This window comes from Oncorhynchus clarkii, chromosome 27 (genome assembly GCF_045791955.1).
Source record: "Oncorhynchus clarkii lewisi isolate Uvic-CL-2024 chromosome 27, UVic_Ocla_1.0, whole genome shotgun sequence".
Taxonomy (NCBI): Eukaryota; Metazoa; Chordata; class Actinopteri; order Salmoniformes; family Salmonidae; genus Oncorhynchus; species Oncorhynchus clarkii.
The window spans coordinates 28,209,278-28,234,840 of record NC_092173.1 but is presented as its reverse complement, the minus strand read 5'-3'; the positions used below and the strand labels follow the sequence as shown (position 1 = coordinate 28,234,840).

General features: G+C 43.8%; 1 protein-coding gene across 4 annotated transcripts in view; it reads right to left on the bottom strand.

The window, feature by feature from the left end:
* LOC139385686 (chloride channel protein 2-like) overlaps window positions 1-25,563 on the bottom strand; it is a 186,469-nt gene that overhangs the window by 68,603 nt on the left and 92,303 nt on the right. For all 4 annotated transcript variants that reach the window (XM_071130956.1, XM_071130955.1, XM_071130957.1 and 1 more), the window contains 5 exons: window positions 8,859-8,990; window positions 6,914-7,042; window positions 6,659-6,792; window positions 6,239-6,316; window positions 1,291-1,369 (listed from right to left, as the gene is read on the bottom strand). In XM_071130956.1, the coding sequence (XP_070987057.1) occupies window positions 1,291-1,369; window positions 6,239-6,316; window positions 6,659-6,792; window positions 6,914-7,042; window positions 8,859-8,990 (552 nt within the window). The remainder of the gene's footprint in view (window positions 1-1,290; window positions 1,370-6,238; window positions 6,317-6,658; window positions 6,793-6,913; window positions 7,043-8,858; window positions 8,991-25,563) is intronic.

Genomic DNA, 25,563 nt, shown 5'->3' with positions numbered 1-25,563 from the left:
GAGATGGAGATGTGAATCCAACATATCAATTGTTGATTTGTAGACAAACTGGAATTAAAGCCAGACTAAGTCAGTGGCACAGATGGAACTCTCCTTCAACACTTTAATATTTGGGCCTCCCGAGTGGCACAGCGGTCTAAAGCACCGCATCGCAGTGCTAGAGGAGTCACTGCAGACCCGGGTTCGATCCGAGGCTGTGTCGCAGCCGGCTGCGACTGGGAGACCAATGAGGCGGCACACAATTGGCCCAGCGTCGTCCGGGTTAGGGGAGGGTTTTGCAGGCCGGGATGTCGATGTCCTTATCCCCCTCTCTAGCGACTCCTTGTGAGGGGCCGGGCGCATGCATGCTGACTTCGGTCGCCAGTTGTACGGTGTTTCCTCCGACACATTGGGGCGGCTGGCTTCCGGGTTAAGCGAGCAGTGAGTTAAGAAGCAGCGCGGCTTGGCAGGGTCGTGTTTTGAAGGACGCATGGCTCTCGACTTTCACCTCTCCCGAGTCGGTACAGGAATTGCAGCGAAGGATATCCCGAAAAAGGGGTAAAAAGTACAATACAAAATATAATAATAAAACATTTTTATATTTGGTTGAGTTGACAACCTAACTATTCAATAACACTACATTTCATTACATTTGAAATCAACCAGAGATTGAAATCATAGGCCTATGTAGTCTATTTGTTGTTGAATCCTGGGTTGAATTGAGACGATAGCTGTTGATGACTTTGCAAAATGCTATACGTTTATATAGGCCTAAATAGCATCATTGATGATATAAGAGTGATATAGCATGGTCACATTTCATTTGCTCTGTTAAACCCATCCTTTGGAATGACTTCAATAGCAACATTGAATCTATTTAGTTTTTAAGTGGAGATCTCTCAAGAATCATTCTCAGTATAGCACATCGGTAATAGTCAGTGACAATTATCATAGCTAAGGGCTAGGCTACGTTAAAACCCTGGACGGGAGACCAAGGGTAGCTGTAAATAGATACATTCTACAGTAGGTGCTGCCCAGCCTATTGTTTTTTTTCCTGATAGTGGATATAACGTCGAAGATCTGACATTGTTTTAAAAGGTATAAATTCAACACATTTTATACAAGGTTTCTCTATGCTGAAATTTGGTTACCATGATGACAATCATGTTGAAATTCCACCCTCAAAACAGTTTATGTTGATGACTTTTTTCAAATCCAGCATAGATTCCCTGTCAGAATACGTTGACAAATCACACTGAAACAACATTGATTCAACGAGTTTGTGTCTAGTGGGATGTTGGTGTCACTCACCTCCAATAGGGGCAGCGAAACAGCAGCCGACCCCCACAGCACAAGCAGCTGCCAACATCTCAATGTTCCTCGACTCATTCTGTAAACACATACGGAGAGGCATATTTACATTTACAGACACACACACCCTATGAGGTAGGCTAGGCCGTTGTCGGGTGGATGTAGACCTAGCAGTGTGGAAGGAGGCATACAAGGATGTTACGTTTTCCTGTCCAAGGGGAGGTCTTTGATGTGTAAAAATGGGGAATACATAAGTGCCAAAAGTAAGCTACTACATTATTTACAAAATAATAAACAGGACGAAGAGCCATTAGCATGCACAGCAGCAAGTATAGCCCAACGTTCCCTTGTCAGAGCTGTTGTGGATGAAATGCAGAGTTAAAATATTTTTTTTACCCATAACGCATTTCACCATGAAACAATAACAAAGCCTCCTCCCACCCGTTTCAGTAAAAAGCTGAGGGATAGGGCTGAAGAAATGTATCCACTCTCAAATTCATGGACAGAGCTCTGTATGCAAGCACTGAACTAAGCTCATGAGGCACTAATAAGTACATTTCTTGAAGATTCAAATGGATACATTTCATTAATTCAGCGTTTCCCCAAACTCAGTCCTGGGGACCCCAAAGGGTGCATGTTTTGGTTCAGCTGTGTAGTGCTAGGGCAAACACCAAAACATGCATCCCTTGGGGTTCCCAGGACCGAGTTTGGGAAATGCTGAGTTAAAATGTTTGCCTCCGTTTGCCTGTCACACTTACTCCGACCAGTAAATATGAAGAACCCTTCTCCACTTTAGCTTGAGTGCTAATGTGTTTATTCCTAAACATGACCACTTTGTAGGTAATATTTTAATGAACAAATGCATTGATGCCAAAACGAAGCAGCATGCTCTCATAGTTTCTCAACTATCATAGTTTCCATTTCTCAACACGAAGAGCATTCCTACAAATATAAAACGTCTTTCATAAAACAGTTTTGATAATATTGAATTGCTTTACTTTGGTAGATGGCACAGAGAGATTGGATCTATGCCACTGCCCAAACAATCACATGGTACGGTCGAATGTAATAAAACTTCTGCAAACACAGTATGGCATGGGACTATAGATGGATTACGGATATGTCATTTAAATAGGTGGTAGAGAGATTGGATATGGAGTTCTGGAGAGGAGGAAGTTATGGTGGATGTTCTGCCCTTCATCTCCAGCCATACTTTACCTTGTTTCCTATGAGGCTTGGCTCCTTTAAGCAGCATGTTAGTGAAACAGAGAGGTGAGTGTGAATGTGTACTAAACACCACCACACACACACACATAAAATGCACCATATTCGTATACAGTACAGATACAACACAGAGAGGAGGGAGAAAGAGAGAGAGGATGAGGGAAGGAGAAAGAGGCTAGAGGGAGCCGAGGGAGAGAAGGACAAGAAGATTAAGGGGAGACAGACAGACAGACAGACAGACAGACATACAGACATACAGACAGACAGACAGACAGACAGACAGACAGACAGACAGACAGACAGACAGACAGACAGACAGGGGTATGTAGCAAAGGAGTTCTCCACACTTGAGGGGACTTGGGGGTTTGCTTCAAAGATTATTCATTGCCCCTGCCCCCGTCCCTTCACACACACACACTGACAGAGGGAACAAGGGACTCTCATCTTCAGAGTACAGAGAGATGAATCAAAGATTCCCTCTCTCTCATTCCCTCTGTCCCCTAAGGCCCAAGCGGAACAAACATAGTCTTTCAACGTTCTATCTCTCTACTCCTTTTTGCCTGGTTGTCCGTCTTTACCTCCATCTCTCTCTCCCTTGCTTTCAAAACTTTTCTTAATTTATGTATCGCTACATTTATTTATCGCTCCCTGTAGTATAGCTAGGGAGATTACACATGAGATGTCTTTAATTAGTTAGCAAATAAAATGCTAGTTTAAATATTTATTATGTGTATGTTACTTGTGTAAATATACGTACTGTGTGTGTGTGTAAGCAAAGAAATACATACGCATTCTGGACATGTGCTCCTTCGGAACAGTCAAGACAGAAAACATTCTCTAAACTGCCAATGTGTGACATGTTTCTCTCTTCTTCGCCAAGTCAAGTCTTTCCTCTGAGCTAGCCCACTAACAGGCCTGCTTTTAAGCCGACGCAGACAGGAGCAGTCGATTAGGAATAGGAACAAACAGATTGGAGAATCAGAAGTGTGTGTTTCTCACAGCTCCTCCTGAGCTATCACAGCTTATTTTACCCCCATCAGAGAGAGTAGAGTGAGAGGGAGGGAGAGAAAGATGTCGATCGGCCTGATTTAGGAGTTCAGAGAAACAAGGAAACTTTTCAATACATAGCTAAACTACAGTACAGTTCTGTCTTAAGGGAGAGATGAGCCTGCTCAGTGAATTACTATGGCATCTCAACCATAGTGGAGTTGGTTTGACTGCATGATCAGTGGCTACAGTAGATGATAGATACTGTGGTGGTACTGTGGTTTAAATGTGATGTGCATAAGGGAGAGTACTGGGAAAAAGTTAGGCTATGGAAGTGAAATATCAGAGGCAAGTATAGTGTTGAAAGAAGAAAGCAAAGGATTAATAAAGCGAAGCCAGTTCAGAACGGGAATCCAAGTGCCCACCTCAGTTGACGCATCAGCTGAGATTGCACCAATTAGATGCTAGTAACAATCACGCCTGCCTTATTTGGAGGTCTATTTAGCGGACCGGTTCTGCTCATATATCTTGCTGCTCCTGCTAGTATGCATTTGCTTATAGTGATAAGATGTAATGTGGTGGTACTGTGGTTTAAATGTGATGATAAATGTAGCAGATTAGTCTTGTGACTACTATATACTTTGTTTGTTCCTATGCTAGCTTCAAGCAGAGCCTGTGCTCTCGGGTTAACACACCCCATCACTGCCTATTATTGTCCCCAGCACAAGGTCCACCTGTGTAATGAGGATGGTGTTTAACCTGTTGAACCTATAGGGGCGCTGTGTCATTATTGGATAAAAAGACGTGCCCGTTTTAAGCGCAATATTTTGTCACGAAAAGATGCTCGACTATGCATGTAATTGACAGCCTTGGAAAGACACAACTCTGACGTCTCCAAAACTGCAAAGATATTATCTGTGCGTGCCCCAGAACTAATGCAACAGGCGAAACCAAGATGAAGTTTCATACAGGAAATGCCCCGGATTCTGAAGGCGCTGTGTTCCAATGTCTCCTTATATGGCTGTGAATGCGCCAGGAATGAGCCTGCGCTTTCTGTCTATTCCCCGAGGTGTCTGCAGCATTGTGACGTGTTTGTAGGCATATCATTGGAAGATTGACCATAAGAGACTACCCGGTGTCCCGCCCGGTGTCCTGTGTGCGTAATCTGTAGGTCCATGCGCGTTCCATTTCTTCAGAATTGAACGTAAACTGCCACGATGGATTTTATCGTCGATAGATATGTGAAAAACACCTTGAGGATTGATTCTAAACATTGTTTGCCATGTTTCTGTCGATATTATGGAGTTAATTTTGAAAAAAGTTTGCGTTTTAATGACTTTTTATTTTTTAAATTTTTTTCTTACCCAAACGTGATGAACAAAACGGAGCGATTAGTCGACACAAATAATATTTTTTGTAAAAACGGAACATTTGCTATCTAACAGAGTCTCCTCATTGAAAACATCTGAAGTTCTTCAAAGGTAAATGATTTTATTTGAATGCTTTTATGGTTTTTGTGGAAAATGTTGCATGCTAAATGCTAGGCTTAATGCAATGCTAGGCTATCAATACTCTTACACAAATGCTTGTTTAGCTATGGTTCAAAAGCATATTTTGAAAATCTGAGATGACAGTGTTGTTAACAAAAGGCTAAGCTTGAGAGCAAATAGATTAATTTCATTTCATTTGCCATTTTCATGAATAGTTAACGTTGTGTTATGCTAATGAGCTTGCTGATAGATTTACACAATCCTGGATACAGGGGTTTTTTCGTAGCTAAACGTGACGCAGAAAACGGAGCGATTTGTCCTAAACAAATAATCTTTCAGGAAAAACTGAACATTTGCTATCTGAGAGTCTCCTCATTGAAAACATCTGAAGTTCTTCAAAGGTAAATTATTTTATTTGAATGCTTTTCTGGTTTTTTGTGTAAATGTTGCCTGCTGAATGCTAACGCTAAATGCTACGCTAAATGCTACGTTAGCCATCAATACTGTTACACGAATGCTTGTTTTGCAATGGTTGAGAAGCATATTTTGAAAATCTGAGATGACAGTGTTGTTAACAAAAGGCTAAGCTTGAGAGCAAATAGATTAATTTCATTTCATTTGCGATTTTCATGAATAGTTAACGTTGCGTTATGGTAATGAGCTTGAGTCTGTATTCACGATCCCGGATCCGGGATGGGGAGATCAGAGAGGTTAATCAGCATCTGTCAGGTGGATTGACTATCTTGGCAACGGAAAAATGCTCACTAACACATTTACATTTGAGTCATTTAGCAGAACTCTTATCCAGAGCTGCTTATAGTAGTGAGTGCATACATATATATTTTTTCTCAATTTTAGACATTTAGCAGAACTCTTTCCTAGAGCGAACTACAGTAGTAAGTGCATACTTTTTCATTTATTCATACTAATAGCGATGTAAACAAATTTGTGCACAAAATGTGAGAGAAATACGCTTTTTGTGCGTATGTAACATTTCTGGGATCTTTTATTTCAGCTCATGAAACATGGGACCAACACTTTACATGTTGTGTTTATATTTTTGTTCAGTGTATATTGACACTGCTTGGGCATTGAGCTACCCTGAAGGAGCCTATATCGACAAGACTTGCATTATTCATTTCGTAATAAATGGTTCAACATATTTCTGCGTGGTGTTTCCTTCTGAAAGATCAAACTGATAACAATGTGGTAACTTGTGTGTGTGTACTTGTCCAGGTGTGGTTTACCTCGTAGATTCCACCAAACAGAGACATGAACTTGCTGAGGAGTGCAGCACACAGACTGGCAATGTGAACAAACGGACCCTAGAGAGGGAGAGAGAATGTCTTGTGAATGATTTCCTAAAATACTTGGTCCACGTGTCACCACAACCCCACGCCAGCGCCAGTCTCTGTGTTTTACTGTGATAACCCCTTGTCCTATGAATCACAGATATATTGATTGATTTTAGGAGCCTTCAAGCCAGATTGCATCTGCTGGCTGTCAAATGGAGTGTGTGTCTGCATAACTAGTGGAACAGACTGTACTGTACTGGCAGCAACATGTGACACAATCATACAAGCCTGACTGTGAGAACAGCGTATGTGTGTGTACGCGTCAGAGGTGTGTGTGTAGTGAGAATAATTTGTACTGAGTGTGTCTGTTACCTCCTTTCCCAGAGGCATGCCACTGCCCAAGGCACAGGTGAGGCCGATCACTTTGGCCACAAAGGTTTTAAAGGTGAGGTATTCTTTCAGCACTACACCCCTCAGAATGGTCTTCATCTCTGGGATACCTGAACCTAGAGGGGGAGAGGGGGTTATGGTGCTATGGTGCAGTCAGTATGTGTGTGTGTGTGTGTGTGTGTGTGTGTGTGTGTGTGTGTGTGTGTGTGTGTGTGTGTGTGTGTGTGTGTGTCTTACCTACGGCCTGTGGGGCCAGTATCTGTGTGAAGCCAGCTGAGAAGGTGATGAGCACCACAGGGTAGGTGACCCAGGCCAGGTATTGGAGAAACACATTACTCTCCAGGCCTCCGTACATCCACTTCTGTGCTGTGGACACACACAGTCCAATATCAACTTGGTGTCAATCATAAAGTAAAAGTACATCCAAAATATAAATTGTGAAAACATATATAAATCATGAGAATCGCAATACCTATTACCACCTAAGTATCGTGATAATATTGTATCGTGAGGTTCCTGGCAAATCCCAACCCTACTCATGAGTACAGCGACAAAATATCTGACAACAGTAGAACCTGCAGGACTCTTCTCCTAAAAATGACTTCATTACAGGGAGAGATCAAAATGTGTATGTGCCTGTGTGGAGAAAGAGGGGATGGGCGGCTTGCTTCTAGATGACTCACTCTTCTCCCCTCTCTACTTTCTCCACATGCAGTCTACCATCTGACACACACACACACACCACAGCAATGTGTGTAAATGTGTGTTTGACTGAAGATAAAGCACATTGACACCCACACACCTTCTGAACACCCAGCATACATGCTACCAGCACACAAACACAGTTTCACGCTGCAAAAATTAAACTAAACCACATTTAAGCTAATCGTACACACACACATGCGCACACACAGTTTCATGGCGCAAAGATGACATTAAACCAGATTTAAGCTAATCATACACACAAACACACACCTGCATGCAGCTCAGGAGGACAGTAATCTGCACTGCAGCTCACTATGAACACACACACCCTGGTTGGAGGGATGTACGTGAGTAAACGACAGTGTCTGAGATTATCTGGTGTGTGGCATGTCTTATTTAGCTGCATGCAGGAGAGAAGTCAGATGAAAAGATTCAGCCAAAGGAACGGAGTGTACAGCTGACCAAAGTCGTCATTAGACCAAATCTACTTCACCTTCCCTCCCCAACTCCCTCCCTTCAACTCCCTCCCTTCAACTCCCTCCTCCTTACCTTGTAGACAGATGGCGATAGCGAAGTCAACCACCCAGCTGACCAAAGTCGTCATTAGACCAAATCTACTTCACCTTCCCTCCCCAACTCCCTCCCTTCAACTCCCTCCTCCTTACCTTGTAGACAGATGGCGATAGCGAAGTCAACCACCCAGCTGACCAACGTCGTCATTAGACCAAGTCTACTTCACCTTCCCTCCCCAACTCCCTCCCTTCAACTCCCTCCTCCTTACCTCGTAGACAGATGGCGATATTGAAGTCAACCACCCAGCTGACCAACGTCGTCATTAGACCAAGTCTACCTCACCTTCCCTCCCCAACTCCCTCCCTTCAACTCCCTCCTCCTTACCTTGTAGACAGATGGCGATAGCGAAGTCAACCACCCAGCTGACCAAAGTCGTCATTAGACCAAGTCTACTTCACCTTCCCTCCCCAACTCCCTCCCTTCAACTCCCTCCTCCTTACCTTGTAGACAGATGGCGATAGCGAAGTCAACCACCCAGCTGACCAAAGTCGTCATTATACCAAGTCTACTTCACCTTCCCTCCCCAACTCCCTCCCTTCAACTCCCTCCTCCTTACCTTGTAGACAGATGGCGATAGCAAAGTCAACCACCCAGCTGACCAACGTCGTCATTAGACCAAGTCTACCTCACCTTCCCTCCCCAACTCCCTCCCTTCAACTCCCTCCTCCTTACCTTGTAGACAGATGGCGATAGCGAAGTCAACCACCCAGCTGACCAACGTCGTCATTAGACCAAGTCTACCTCACCTTCCCTCCCCAACTCCCTCCCTTCAACTCCCTCCTCCTTACCTTGTAGACAGATGGCGATAGCGAAGTCAACCACCCAGCTGACCAACGTCGTCATTAGACCAAGTCTACTTCACCTTCCCTCCCCAACTCCCTCCCTTCAACTCCCTCCTCCTTACCTTGTAGACAGATGGCGATAGCGAAGTCAACCACCCAGCTGACCAGAGCCATGAGTAGACCGAGGAGGATGAGGAAGATCCAGTCTTCGCCAACACGAGAGATGAGGAACTTCTGACAGCGTAATGTACATACTGGAGGGAAGAGAGATACAGGTGCACACTGTTAGACAACAACAACACTGTTACTACTAAAGTCAGTCAAGTCAGTCAGAACTACAAAACAAACCAACCAACACATCTTACAGACTGAGGAGAGAAGTTTAGCATTGTTAAAACTACATTACCCACCTTGGAGTCAGTACTACACATACCCACAATACAATGTAAACCCCTGCACCCACAACTGCCCATTTGTTGATGCCAACTTTTGCACAGACACCTCTAGTATAATTTTAAATGGGGCTGTTTTTTTATTCACAGAGTTTACTCCAATCCTCTCGTCTTTCTAACCCCACCCCCCACACACACATACTGTACTGCGTCCTCTACCAGTTCCTCCCCCGACACAACAGTGGTAGGCTTGATTACCAACAACGACGAGACGGCCTACAGGGAGGAGGTGAGGGCCCTCGGGGTGTGGCGTCAGGAAAATAACCTCACACTCAACGTCAACAAAACTAAGGAGATGATTGTGGACTTCAGGAAACAGCAGAGGGAACACCCCCCTATCCACATCGATGGAACAGTAGTGGAGAGGGTAGTAAGTTTTAAGTTCCTCGGCGTACACATCACAGACAAACTGAATTGGTCCACCCACACAGACAGCATCGTGAAGAAGGCGCAGCAGCGCCTCTTCAACCTCAGGAGGCTGAAGAAATTCGGCTTGTCACCAAAAGCACTCACAAACTTCTACAGATGCACAATCGAGAGCATCCTGTCGGGCTGTATCACCGCCTGGTACGGCAACTGCTCTGCCCACAACCGTAAGGCTCTCCAGAGGGTAGTGAGGTCTGCACAACGCATCACCGGGGGCAAACTACCTGCCCTCCAGGACACCTACACCACCTGATGTCACAGGAAGGCCATAAAGATCATCAAGGACAACAACCACCCGAGCCACAGCCTGTTCACCCTGCTATCATCCAGAAGGCGAGGTCAGTACAGGTGCATCAAAGCTGGGACCGAGAGACTGAAAAACAGCTTCTATCTCAAGGCCATCAGACTGTTAAACAGCCACCACTAACATTGAGTGGCTGCTGCCAACACACTGACTCAACTCCAGCCACTTTAATAATGGGAATTGATGGGAAATGATGTAAAATATCACTAGCCACTTTAACCAATGCTACCTAATATAATGTTTACATACCCTACATTATTAATCTCATATGTATATGTATATACTGTACTCTATATCATCTACTGCATCTTTATGTAATACATGTATCACTAGCCACTTTAACTATGCCACTTTGTTTACATACTCATCTCATATGTATATACTGCACTCAATACCATCTACTGTATCTTGCCTATGCCGCTCTGTACCATCACTCATTCATATATCTTTATGTACATATTCTTTATCCCCTTACACTTGTGTCTATAAGGTAGTAGTTTTGGAATTGTTAGCTAGATTACTTGTTGGTTATTACTGCATTGTCGGAACTAGAAGCACAAGCATTTCGCTACACTCGCATTAACATCTGCTAACCATGTGTATGTGACAAATAAAATTTGATGATTTGATTTATTTTCCTATGCTCTCTCCCTCTCTCCTGACCTCATTGCTCCTCTCAGAGTGAAGAGGTCTAGCAGCAGGGGCACCTCTAGTCCTCAACTTTAACGACTGTGTCACATCAGGCACTCCACACTGTCCTAACACTAGTACTGCTCTGCTCCCCTCTCATCTAATTCTGTCTCCTCTCCTCTCACAAATGTACTAAACCACACTAATGCTACTTTACCACACTACAAGATTATGTCAGAGGAAAGGGAGAATAAACAAAGTTATAAAATCAAATCTTCTTTCAGTATCCCCCTCTTCCTCTCTCTTCCTGCCTTTCTTTTCCTTCTCATCTAAAATATTATTGCCCTCCCCATCATCTCTGTCTCTCCTCCATCATGTATAGTACAGCCTGTGTGTACTATCATATAGGGGAACAGATTGTCCTGAGGCAGGAATGGAGACAGAGCATTCGTACAGCTTGTGTGTACTATCATATAGGGGAATAGATTGTCCTGAGGCAGAAATGGAGACAGAGCATTAGTACAGCCTGTGTGTACTATCATATAGGGGAACAGATTGTCCTGAGGCAGGAATGGCGACAGAGCATTAGTACAGCCTGTGTGTACTATCATATAGGGGAATAGATTGTCCTGAGGCAGGAATGGAGACAGAGCATTAGTACACCCTGTGTGTACTATCATATAGGGGAATAGATTGTCCTGAGGCAGGAATGGAGACAGAGCATTAGTACACCCTGTGTGTACTATCATATAGGGGAATAGATTGTCCTGGGGCAGGAATGGAGACAGAGCATTAGTACACCCTGTGTGTACTATCATATAGGGGAATAGATTGTCCTGAGGCAGGAATGGAGACAGAGCATTAGTACACCCTGTGTGTACTATCATATAGGGGAATAGATTGTCCTGGGGCAGGAATGGAGACAGAGCATTAGTACACCCTGTGTGTACTATCATATAGGGGAATAGATAATAGCAATTTTCTATCATCCACTCAACTGAGGCAGGCAAAAATCTATTAATCAAAAACAAATGGAGACAGAGCATTAGTACACCCTGTGTGTACTATCATATGAGGGTGATAATCCACAAGTTCATCAATTGTAAGGCCTGAGGCAGGAATGGAGACAGAGCATTAGTACACCCTGTGTGTACTATCATATAGGGGAATAGATTGTCCTGCATTGGCAGGAATGGAGACAGAGCATTAGTACACCCTGTGTGTACTATCATATAGGGGAATAGATTGTCCTGGGGCAGGAATGGAGACAGAGCATTAGTACACCCTGTGTGTACTATCATATAGGGGAACAGATTGTCCTGAGGCAGGAATGGAGACAGAGCATTAGTACACTGTGCCTGTGTGTGCTATCATATAGGGGAACAGATTGTCCTGAGGCAGGAATGGTGACAGAGCATTAGTACAGCCTGTGTGTGCTATCATGCATATTGTCCTGAGGCAGGAATGGAGACAGAGCATTAGTACAGCCTGTGTGTCACGCTTAGGTTGGAGTCCACTCCGCGGATGAAAATTGACAACTGGGCAATGTCAGAAATGTCGGTGATCTCATCCACAGCCAAGGAATATGCAATAAAATCTTTTCCCTTTTTCACAAGCTGCTCTTTTAGATTGATGGACAACTGGTCTACTCTCTCGGCAATGGTGTTTCTGCTCAGACTCACATTTAAAAAGAGTTGCCTTTTTTCTGGGCAAACTTCGTCACAAACTTTAATCATGCAGTTTTTGATGAAATCCCCCTCCGTAAATGGCCGGGCTGATTTAGCGATCTCTTCTGCCAAAATAAAACTGGCCTTGACAGTTGCGTCCGCGTGTGTGTCCGCGTGTTTCGTTTCATAATGTCGTCTCAGATTATACTCTTTCAGTACCGCCACACTTTCTCCACACAGAAGACACACAGGTTTTCCAGCTACCTTCGTGAACATATACTCCGACTCCCACCTTGTTTGAAACCCCCGGTTCTCAGTATCCACCTTCCGTTTTGCCATTTTTGATGGGTATCTGAAAGTTAATTTTACTGTGATGCTGACGACTGCTGTGCCAATAAATATTGAAATGAAGCAGCCTACTGCTCGGTGCGTCACCTTTGCATTGTGGGAACTACTCTGACATATGTGATATAGGGGAACAGATTGTCCTGAGGCAGGAATGGTGACAGAGCAACATGCATGTTTTTAGTACACTAGGCTACGCACACACTCTCCAATCAACACCCTCACTGTCTGTCTAACACACACTGCTTATATAAGCAGTGTAAAACACTGTGTGTGTGTTGCATCATCTCACCCACAGCCCAGCTGTGTTCTAAGAGCCCCTTCTGTTCTCTAGTCAGCATCCAGAGCAATTAGGGTTAAGTGCCTTGCTCAAGGGAACATCGACAGATGTTTCCTCTAGTCGGCTCGGGATTCGAACCAGCGCCCTTTCGGTTTCTGTCCCAACGCTCTTAACCGCTAGGCTACCTGCCTCTGTCTGTTTGCGTGTGTGAGAGCATGTACATGCAAACATATACATGTACATATAAAAGTGTGTGTTTCAACCAGCAGCAGGTGTAATCGTGTCTGGTCTCTGAGCAGTAATGTGGTTAGCTCCGTCTGTGCTGCTATGGCTCACTGGTTTTCCTTGGGTACACAGTACACACATTAAAAAGCTTACCAGCGTTATTCTTTACGGCAGGCAATAACCTGCATGCCATTCCCCTCCATCCCTATCCTCTCTTCTCTTCAATTTCTCATTCACCCCATCCTGTCTTCCACCCTTCCTTCCTTACCATCTCTCTTTCTCATCACTCTTCAACCCACGGCTTTAACTTCTTTCATTACTCTTATCCTTCTTTTTCCTTTTCTACCTTCTATCTCTTCTCTTTGTATTGGTCTTCCTCTCCTTACTGGAACTTTCTTTGCTTTCTCTCTCTTTCCACTTTTCTTTTCCTTTTTTTCCTCTGTCCCTAGTTTCTTTGCTCCTCCATCTCCTTCTCCTCTCCTGTCTCTCTTGGACTATCCTTTAGCCTTCTTTTTTACGCTTTCTCTCTCCCTCTCTCTGCCTCTAGCAATAATACCCACATACCTGCTGAGACTAATTTAGGTTGCCTTGGATACAGAATGCGTCCGCTTTCCATGCCAAACTCTAAATGGCTGAGAGAATGAATGAGTGAAGATGAACAAGTGAGAGAAAGGAAACACATAAAAGGAAACACATAAGAAAGAGAGACAATTAGCTAGGCCTGCTTGGCTATGTGTACGACCACCAGCAAATGGCATTAGGATAGAACGGGACAGAAAACCACACCACTCAGCTCTTTAACTTGTACATATCAACTAGGAGAGAGAGGAAGAGAGGGAGGGAGAAGGAGACAAAAAAAAAGTGCACGAGGGAGACGGTGAAGGGGACAGGAGAAGGAAGAAAAAGGGAGAGATTCAGCAGATACGACCCAGCCATGTCCATACTCCTAAACACTGACTCTAGTGTAACCCCTATAAAACCCAGTCCTTCCCTCCTTGACTGTAATCTAACCCCTATAAAACCCAGTCCTTCCCTCCTTGACTGTAATCTAACCCCTATAAAACCCAGTCCTTCCCTCCTTGACTGTAATCTAACCCCTATAAAACCCAGTCCTTCCCTCCTTGACTGTAATCTAACCCCTATAAAACCCAGTCCTTTCCTCCTTGACTGTAATCTAACCCCTATAAAACACAGTCCTTCCCTCCTTGACTGTAGTCTAACCCCTATAAAACACAGTCCTTCCGTCCTTGACTGTAATCTAACCCCTATAAAACACAGTCCTTCCCTCCTTGACTGTAGTCTAACCCCTATAAAACCCAGTCCTTTCCTCCTTGACTGTAATCTAACCCCTATAAAACCCAGTCCTTCCCTCCTTGACTGTAGTCTAACCCCTATAAAACCCAGTCCTTTCCTCCTTGACTGTAGTCTAACCCCTATAAAACCCAGTCCTTTCCTCCTTGACTGTAATCTAACCCCTATAAAACCCAGTCCTTCCGTCCTTGACTGTAGTCTAACCCCTATAAAACACAGTCCTTCCCTCCTTGACTGTAGTCTAACCCCTATAAAACACAGTCCTTCCCTCCTTGACTGTAATCTAACCCCTATAAAACCCAGTCCTTCCCTCCTTGACTGTAATCTAACCCCTATAAAACCCAGTCCTTCCCTCCTTGACTGTAATCTAACCCCTATAAAACCCAGTCCTTCCCTCCTTGACTGTAATCTAACTCCTATAAAACCCAGTCCTTCCCTCCTTGACTGTAATCTAACCCCTATAAAACCCAGTCCTTTCCTCCTTGACTGTAATCTAACCCCTATAAAACCCAGTCCTTTCCTCCTTGACTGTAATCTAACCCCTATAAAACCCAGTCCTTTCCTCCTTGACTGTAATCTAACCCCTATAAAACCCAGTCCTTCCCTCCTTGACTGTAATCTAACCCCTATAAAACCCAGTCCTTTCCTCCTTGACTGTAATCTAACCCCTATAAAACACAGTCCTTCCCTCCTTGACTGTAATCTAACCCCTATAAAACCCAGTCCTTCCCTCCTTGACTGTAATCTAACCCCTATAAAACCCAGTCCTTCCCTCCTTGACTGTAATCTAACCCCTATAAAACCCAGTCCTTCCCTCCTTGACTGTAATCTAACCCCTATAAAACCCAGTCCTTCCCTCCTTGACTGTAATCTAACCCCTATAAAACCCAGTCCTTTCCTCCTTGACTGTAATCTAACCCCTATAAAACACAGTCCTTCCCTCCTTGACTGTAATCTAACCCCTATAAAACCCAGTCCTTTCCTCCTTGACTGTAATCTAACCCCTATAAAACCCAGTCCTTTCCTCCTTGACTGTAGTCTAACCCCTATAAAACACAGTCCTTCCGTCCTTGACTGTAATCTAACCCCTATAAAACCCAGTCCTTTCCTCCTTGACTGTAGTCTAACCCCTATAAAACACAGTCCTTCCCTCCTTGACTGTAATCTAACCCCTATAAAACCCAGTCCTTTCCTCCTTGACTGTAGTCTAACCCCTATAAAACACAGTCCTTCCCTCCTTGACTGTAATCTAACCCCTATAAAACCCAGTCCTTTCCTCCTTGACTGTAGTCTAACCCCTATAAAACACAGTCCTTCCGTCCTTGACTGTAATCTAACCCCTATAAAACACAGTCCTTTCCGTCCTTGACTGTAGTCTAACCCCTATAAAACACAGTCATTGCCTCCTTGACTGTAATCTAACCCCTATAAAACCCATGCCTTTCCTCCTTGACTGTAGTCTAACCCCTATAAAACACAGTCCTTCCGTCCTTGACTGTAATCTAACCCCTATAAAACACAGTCCTTCCCTCCTTGACTGTAATCTAACCCCTATAAAACCCAGTCCTTCCCTCCTTGACTGTAATCTAACCCCTATAAAACCCAGTCCTTTCCTCCTTGACTGTAGTCTAACCCCTATAAAACCCAGTCCTTTCCTCCTTGACTGTAGTCTAACCCCTATAAAACACAGTCCTTCCCTCCTTGACTGTAATCTAACCCCTATAAAACCCAGTCCTTTCCTCCTTGACTGTAATCTAACCCCTATAAAACCCAGTCCTTTCCTCCTTGACTGTAATCTAACCCCTATAAAACACAGTCCTTCCCTCCTTGACTCTAGTCTAACCCCTATAAAACCCAGTCCTTTCCTCCTTGACTGTAGTCTAACCCCTATAAAACACAGTCCTTCCCTCCTTGACTGTAGTCTAACCCCTATAAAACACAGTCCTTCCCTCCTTGACTGTAATCTAACCCCTATAAAACACAACCCTTCCCTCCTCGACTGTAATCGAACCTCTATAAAACACAACCCTTCCCTCCTTGATTGTAGTGTAACCCCTATAAAACACAACCATTCCCTCCTTGACTGTAATCTAACCCCTATAAAACACAACCCCCTCCTTGACTGGAGACTAACCCCTATAAAACACAACCCTTCCCTCCTTGACTGTAGTCTAACGCCTATAAAACACAACCCTTCCCTCCTTGACTAATACAACCCTATAAAACACAACCCTTCCCTCCTTGACTGGAGACTAACCCCTATAAAACACAACCCTTCCCTCCTTGACTGTAGTCTAACGCCTATAAAACACAACCCTTCCCTCCTCGACTAATACAACCCTATAAAACACAACCCTTCCCTCCTTGACTGTAGTCTAACCCCTATAAAACACAACCCTTCCCTCCTCGACTAATACAACCCTATAAAACACAACCCTTCCCTCCTTGACTGGAGACTAACCCTTATAAAACACAACCCTTCCCTCCTTGACTGTAGTCTAACGCCTATAAAACACAACCCTTCCCTCCTCGACTAATACAACCCTATAAAACACAACCCTTCCCTCCTTGACTGGAGACTAACCCCTATAAAACACAACCCTCCCTCCTTGACTGTAATCTAACCCCTACAAAACACAACCCTCCCTCCTTGACTGTAATCTAACCCCTATAAAACACAACCCTTCCCTCCTCAACTGCTGTAATCTAACCCCTATAAAACACAACCCTTCCCTCCTTGACTGTAGTGTAACCCATATAAAACACAACCCTTCCCTCCTTGACTGTAATCTAACCCCTATAAAACACAACCCTTCCCTCCTCGACTGTAATCTAACCTCTATAAAACACAACCCTTCCCTCCTTGACTGTAGTGTAACCCATATAAAACACAACCCTTCCCTCCTTGACTGTAGTCTAACGCCTATAAAACACAACCCCCTCCTTGACTGGAGACTAACCCCTATAAAACACAACCCTTCCCTCCTCGACTAATACAACCCTATAAAACACAACCTTTCCCTCCTTGACTGTAATCTAACCCCTAATAAACACAACCCTTCCCTCCTTAACTGTATACTAACCCCTATAAAACACAACCTTTCCCTCCTTGACTGTAATCTAACCCCTAATAAACACAACACTTCCCTCCTTAACTGTATACTAACCCCTATAAAACACAACCTTTCCCTCCTTGACTGTAGTGTAACCCCTATAAACCACAACCCTTCCCTCCTTGACTGTAGTGTAACCCCTATAAACCACAACCCTTCCCTAAAAATCCTGTATGCTTACTTCGATTTGGACCTTACACTGATTAAGATAAGCAGAGTAAGGTGTGTACATGGCTATTGCAATACTCGGCCTACTGCCATAATCCGTTTAATATTGAATTATTAGAGTGCATGTAAAACGTACTCTATGATACGTCTCATTGCTGGTTAATGGCGTTATGACACAAACTCTCCTCGCTTCGCTGCCTACTTCTATACCCCCTTCTCTAGTGGGGGTTTACGGTCGTAAAGGGAAATGCTATGAAATAACTCCAGCCATGAGGGAGACTGGCATGACAGGATGATAACTGATTAAAACACTAAGGTGAAAACTCCTGTTCTGTTTTAGGGCTCAGTGCAAGACAGGTGGTGATGACATAAGACCTGAAAGCCGGAGCCAACCCCCAGAGCTCTCATTCTGCTCTAAGTGTGTGTGTTTAGGAAAGCGTGTATTAAGAGCAGGTGCAACCAGAGCTTCCCGGGGAGGTCTGAGCTCAGTGTATGACAGCACCTATAGCCTGAGCCCAGCTATCAGCCAAGCCATTAGTCTGATGGGTGAATGGGTGAGTGAGCCAGGGGAGCTCTGGGGGTTGGAAGAATACCTGAGGGTAAGTCTGTCTGGTCTACTGATGGCTGACACACATTAAATGACACAGATGGATGGTGAGTAGAGGGAGGACTCTCACCAGGTGCCACTCATCATGACCAACAGATAAATCTCTACCTCTAAACTCTACTAACCAAATCTGCCTCTGTTACATTCCAATTGCCTTCTCTTTCTGAACTCATGTTTTATGTCTTTATTTTCCTCTCGTTTGCTTACTGTTTTTTTCTCCTATTCTTTCTATTTCAGTGCGAGTCAAAGTGGAGAGCTTTGATCCATGGCCAAAATGACGCACGCACGCACGCACAGAGTTAGATACCACCACAACATAATCTTCAATGAAGACATTATGTTGTCATGGCAACAACCCTTATATCCCCCTTCCTGCTAAGAGGACAGCTGGGACCTGTTCCTCAGGTCTAGGGGTGGAGTTTGTCTTGCTCAGATCTAGGGTAGGAGTTTGTCCTGCTCAGATCTAGGGGGGGGGGGAGTTTGCCCTGCTCAGGTCTAGGGGTGGAGTTTATCCTGCTCAGATCTAGGGGAGGAGTTTATCCTGCTCAGATCTAGGGGTGGAGTTTGTCCTGCTCAGATCTAGGAGTGGAGTTTGTCCTTCTCAGATCTAGGGGTGGAGTTTGTCCTGCTCAGATCTAGGACCAAGAGCAACTCCTGACCAGTCTTTGGGATTAGCTACTTGTAAAAACATTTAACAAATGTAACGCGTTTCTTTACAATATTACTTTGTGTGGAAAGCATCAAGTTATATTACTAGTTATATTACTTTGCGTTACTGTCATGAAAAAACCCCTCAAAATCTCTGTTTGTTTGACTGTCGGAGGGAGCAGGGTGAGCCTCGCATGCTATACCAAAGATATAAAGTAGCCTAACTCAGGTTTGATCACTTGTTTCTACTTTCGTCTGTGGCACTGCTTTCCTGTGCTAGTCTACAAGTGCTGCGCTATATATGGGCTGCTTAATTAGCCATATTTGGCATTTATTAGGATCTCCATTAGCCGATGCAAAAGCATCAGCTACGCTTCCTGGGGTCCACTTGAAACAATAAATGACATAATACTGTAAGGTTCTGTATTTATTTTCTTAGTCAACCTTGTGTTCTGTTTCGTTGTGTTCTTGAATGTAGTCCTGTTTCTTTGTGTTCTTGAACATAGCCCTGTCTTTCATTTTTGTTCATTGATTTCTCCCAGAAGCAATTCTCCATCCCAGTATTGATAACCGTGAAGGGGGTTACTAAGTATGTAGAGGGCTTGATAGATTCGGGAGCAGCAGGTAATTTTATCGATCACCAGCTAGTACAAGAGCTTGACATTGATCTAACACCTGTCGCCACTCCTTTAAGGATTAACACCCTGGACGGGCAGCCATTGGGATTGGTTTTGGTGTGGAAGACTCCAGATTGGTTTTGGTGTGGAAGACTCCATTCAACTTATGGAACTCCCCAAACAGCCACTCATCCTCAGACACCCCTGGCTTTGTCGTCACGACCTTGCCATCTCGTGGCGACAAGGTGAACTACTGTCCTGGTCTTCTACCTGCTTCACCAGTTGTCTCAGCCTACCCTGCAGAGCCACCATCATTGAGGACTCTGCCTCTGCAGTGCCACCCATCATGCCATCTGAATACGCCCAGTACAGCAATGTCTTTAGCAAAATCAAGGCCTCCACTCTGCCACCACATCGCCCAGGGGACTGTGCTTACCCCCTATCTATCCCGGAAAATGAGGCAATGGAGAACTACATTAATTAAACACTCAAACGGTTTCATTCGTCCTTCTTCTTGCCTGGCTGTGTAAGGCTTCTTCATTGGAAAAAAGGATGGTAGTCTCCATCCATGTATTGATTACCATTCCTTGAATGACGTCACGGCCAAGAACCATATTCCTCTGATCCCAGCGACCCTTGAACAAGTGGGCCACTCCAACATCTTTTTTTAAACTCGAAGTGCATATAATATATATATATAATAATAATATATAATATACGTGAAGGCGACAAATGGAAGACGGCCTTTATCACCGCACGAGGGCACTACGAATACCTGGTCATGCCCTACGGCCTTAGTAACGCCCCCGCCGTCTTCCAATCCTTTATGAACAAGGTTTTCCAGGATATCCAACTGCTTTCTCATTGTCTACATTGATTACATCCTGATTTACTTCCACTCCCTGAAGGAACATATACAGCATGTGGAAAAGGTTCTTCAACGACTCCTTGACCATAACCTTTATGTGAAGACTGAAAAGAGCACCTCCATGTAACCGCGGTAAACTTCATAGGTTTCGTACTGACTCCTGTAGGGATCAGCATGGATGAGAACCAAGTCACCGCCATCAGTAACTGGCCCAAACCCACCACCGTTAAGGAACTCTGTTTCATTGGGTTCTCCAACTACTATCGCTGGTTCATTCAGAACTTCAGTTCTACTGCCGCTCCCCTCACTGTCCTTACCAGCCAAAAGACCCTGACCCTTCAATGGACTGATACAGTCCTGACTGCTTTCAACAACTTGAAACGCCTCTTCACCTCAGCTCCTGTCCTTCGCCAAACTGATCCGACCCTTCCTTTCACCCTGGAGGTGGATGCCTCCGGTGTAGGAGTCATACTCTCTCAGCGGGTGGGAACACCTCCAAAATCACATCCCTGTGTCTTCTTCACCGGGAAGTGATCCTACGCTGAGAGGAATTATGATGTGGGGAACAGAAGTCCTTGCCATCAAGCTGGCCCTTGAGGAGTGGAGCCACTGGTTGGAGTGCGCACAACATTCCTTTCTAGTCCTAACAGATCATCGTAATCTGGAATATATCAGAGGTTAAACTCCAGACAAGCCCGCTGGGCTCTTCACACACTTCCATTTTCATGTTACTTACATCCCTGGAAAGAAAAACGTAAAATCTGATGCTCTCTCCCACCAGTTTGACCTTCCGACCAGTAACTCCTACCCTACACCCATTCTCCCTTCCTCTTGCATTATGGGACCGGTACAGTGGGGGGTTCACCCTGCCATACAAGAAGCCCAATTCATCACAAGACCCTTAACTCAATTCCATAGAAAATTTGTGGGCAGAACTGAAAAAGCGTGTGTGAGCAAGGAGGCCTACAAAACTGACTCAGTTACACCAGCTCTGTCAGGGGAAATGGGCTGAAATTCACCCAACTCATTGTGGGAAGCTTGTGGAAGGCTACCTGAAACGTTTGACCCAAGTTAAACAATTTAAAGGCAATGCTACCAAATACTAATTTAGTGTATGTACACTTCTGACCCACTGGGAATGTGATGAAAGAAATAAAAGCTGAAATAAATCATTCTCTCTACTATTATTCTGACATTTCACATTCTTAAAATAATGTGGTGATCCTAACTGACCTAAAACAGGGAATTTTTACTCTGATTAAATGTCATGAATTGTGAAAAACTGAGTGTAAATGTATTTGGCTAAGGTGTATGTAAACTTCAACTGTAACTACCATCAAAATAATTATCTAAGTGTATTTCATGGACAGAATATTAATGTCTTATGATGTTAATAAGTTGCCAATTATATGAACATTGTCTTTCATTCTACATGTTGTTATGGAATATTTTTCTTGTTATTTTCTGGGTTGCTTGTTTTAAGTGCTGATCTGAGATTGAATCAAATAAAAATGTCACTGACATGTCTATGGTACTGAGTGGGCTGCCCAGAGTGGGCTTTGTCCTAAGGCAAACAGTTTCAGTGCAAAAAGTGGAATTATATTATATGTGCATATGATTAATGTAGACAATACCCTTGGAGACAATAGTTAAACGAACATAGGTTAGGTTACTTACATTTACTGCACTTCTATTTCTCTGGGATATAATACAATTTCCATGTCCTCTGTTGCTTATTATGAAATTGAGGACTGGAGCACTACCAAACCCTGACCGTCAGTCTCTTAAACCTTTACAGGATCAGTGTCCCTAAATCGGGACAGTTGTTGCTCAATATGCGAAAATGTGACTAGAATGACGTTATAAACAATAGTCAACTTTCCGGGACATAGACATGTCTTATATGGGCAGAAAGCTTAACTTATTGTTAATCTAACTGCAGTGTCTAATTTACAGTAGCTATTACAGTGAGAGAAAAAAACAGTCTGAGGATAGTGCAGTTTGAGGATAGTGCACAACAGCAAAACACTTATCACGGCAACTGGTTTGATACGTTCACATCTGAAGGTAAATAATGTACTTACATTCAAGAATCTTTCTCTGATATGTCATTCTGAGGGTCCCAGAAATAAAATGTAGCGCAGTTTTGATTGATAAAATCCATTTTTATATTCAAATGTAGGAACTGGGTTCTACAGTTTGACCCCACTGCTGTCTCTGGCTCCACACCCATCCTGCCCGGCCATCTAGATGTGTGAAGGTCAGTGTCTTTTCTGTAGGGAAGCTAATGATCCATCATGTATGACAATCCTAGGAGTGTGTATTTTTTTATTACCATAGCATTTTTGTATGTTCTCTATAATTATGTACTTGAAATTGTATCAATTGTTCAATTTGGCACATTTGGGCAAACTCGTGAAGGTCACCTGGCAGACTTGATACAAAATATTGTGTAGTGATGTAATTCTTAAATGGATCAGTCGGAAACTTTGCACACACTGCTGCCATCTTGTGGAAAATATCTAAATTACACTTAGAATCCTAAATCACTGCCTCGCCTTTCTCTTGCATTTCAAAAATGATGGAAAGAAAAATAGAAAATGCATTTTTTTGTAGTAATATCTTTCACCAGATCTAATGTGTTATTCCCCTACATTAATTTCACATTTCCACACACTTTAAAGTGTCCTTGCTTTAGGTCCTGAGCTATAGGCAGTTAGATTTGGGTATGTCATTTTAGGTGGAAATTGAAAAAAAGGGTTTATGTTGATGGAGATAATCCTGGAACCCCTGTGTTTAGAGTGAATCAATCTCTTTTAAAGAGTGTAGGTTGCTTCCATAGCAACTCAAAAGGAGACATTCCTGTCTTTGCAAAGTTTCTTCAGGAACTTGTTTAGGGCAGCGAGGTGGCTGAAATGTCCCGAATCCCTTCTATCGCCCTGCAGGGCGCCAGAGAGGACTGTTATCTTCCCTGCACAAACAAGGGTATTCAAGAGAATGTTGTAGTCCGTCTGTTCCTCAGATTGCCAAAAGCGAATGTCGGTAATCTAAAGTGAGTGACAATGGTGCCAAAATTAGAGTAGTTGGCTAGAACTGTGGGCAGGAGGGAGTTGATGTCTTGGACACTGGTGCCTGGGTGACAGTGGACCTTGGTTGTCCCATAGCCCGCAGGCAGGCCCAAGACCTTGTATCTTTTGGTTAGTGACTGGCTGAGCTGTGGAGGGTGCCCCTGGACGGCTGCTGGCTGTTGGTGTACTCCCAGGATCAGAGCAGACTCACAGGGCCGGTATGTCCGCCTCCAGCGGGGCAAAGCAAAGTAGCTGGATCTGGTCTTCTAGGATATATGGACCTCCTTCACCTTGCCAGTGTCCAGTCTCCCACTGGCCGCGGAGTTGAGCTTACAATCTGTCCAGTGGCTTGGAGCAGGTCAGTACCGTCCGACTCTTCGACCCCTTGGCTGTAGGAGGCATTCAGAACTGACATTCCGTGTGCCTGGGCTGCATCAAAGTACTTAGAAAGCACATCTTGTTTTTCCCACAGCTGAGCTTGCAGCTGGAGAATCTCTTCCCTATAAGCTGCTTGATGATGATACATTTGGAACAGACAAAGAATTTATGTTAATTTATCAGTTCCACCTTACAGTTGAAGTCGGAAGTTTACATACAACTTAGCCAAATACATTTCAACTCAGTTTTTCACAATTCCTGACATTTAATCCTAGTAAAAATTCCCTGTACCGGGTCATTTAGGATCACCACTTTATTTTAAGAATGTGAAATGTCAGAATAATAATAGAGTGATTTATTTCAGCTTTCATTTCTTTCATCAGATTCCCAGTTGGTCAGAAGTTTACATACACTCAATTAGTATTTGGTAGTATTTCCTTTAAATTGTTTAACTTGGGTCAAATGTTTCAGGTAGCCTTCCACAAGCTTCCCACAATACGTTGGGTGAATTTTGGCCCATTCCTCCTGACAGAGCTGGTGTAACTGAGTCAGGTTTGTTAGGCCTCCTTGCTCGCACATGCTTTTTCAGTTCTGCCCACAATTTTCTATGGGATTGAGGTTAGGGCTTTGTGACGACCACTCCAATACCTTCACCTTGTTGTCCTTAAGCCATGTTGCCACAACTTTGGAAGTATGCTTGGGGTCATTGTCCATTTGGAAGACCCATTTTTGACCAAGCTTTAACTTCCTGACTGATGTCTTGAGATGTTGCTTCAATATATCCACATAATTTGCCATCCTCATGATGCAATATATTTTGTGAAGTGCACCAGTCCCTCCTGCAGCAAAGCACACCCACAACATGATGCTGCCACCCTCGTGCTTCACGGTTGGGATGGTGTTCTTCGGCTTGCAAGCCTCCCCCTTTTCCCTCCAAACATACAGTGCCTTGCGAAAGTATTCGGCCCCCTTGAACTTTGCGACCTTTTGCCACATTTCAGGCTACAAACATAAAGATATAAAACTGTATTTTTTTGTGAAGAATCAACAACAAGTGGGACACAATCATGAAGTGGAACGACATTTATTGGATATTTCAAACTTTTTTAACAAATCAAAAACTGAAAAATTGGGCGTGCAAAATTATTCAGCCCCTTTATTTTCAGTGCAGCAAACTCTCTCCAGAAGTTCAGTGAGGATCTCTGAATGATCCAATGTTGACCTAAATGACTAATGATGATAAATACAATCCACCTGTGTGTAATCAAGTCTCCATATAAATGCACCTGCACTGTGATAGTCTCAGAGGTCCGTTAAAAGCGCAGAGAGCATCATGAAGAACAAGGAACACGCCAGGCAGGTCCGAGATACTGTTGTGAAGAAGTTTAAAGCCGGATTTGGATACAAAAATATTTCCCAAGCTTTAAACATCCCAAGGAGCACTGTGCAAGCGATAATATTGAAATGGAAGGAGTATCAGACCACTGCAAATCTACCAAGACCTGGCCGTCCCTCTAAACTTTCAGCTCATACAAGGAGAAGACTGATCAGAGATGCAGCCAAGAGGCCCATGATCACTCTGGATGAACTGCAGAGATCTACAGCTGAGGTGGGAGACTCTGTCCATAGGACAACAATCAGTCGTATATTGCACAAATCTGGCCTTTATGGAAGAGTGGCAAGAAGAAAGCCATTTCTTAAAGATATCCATAAAAAGTGT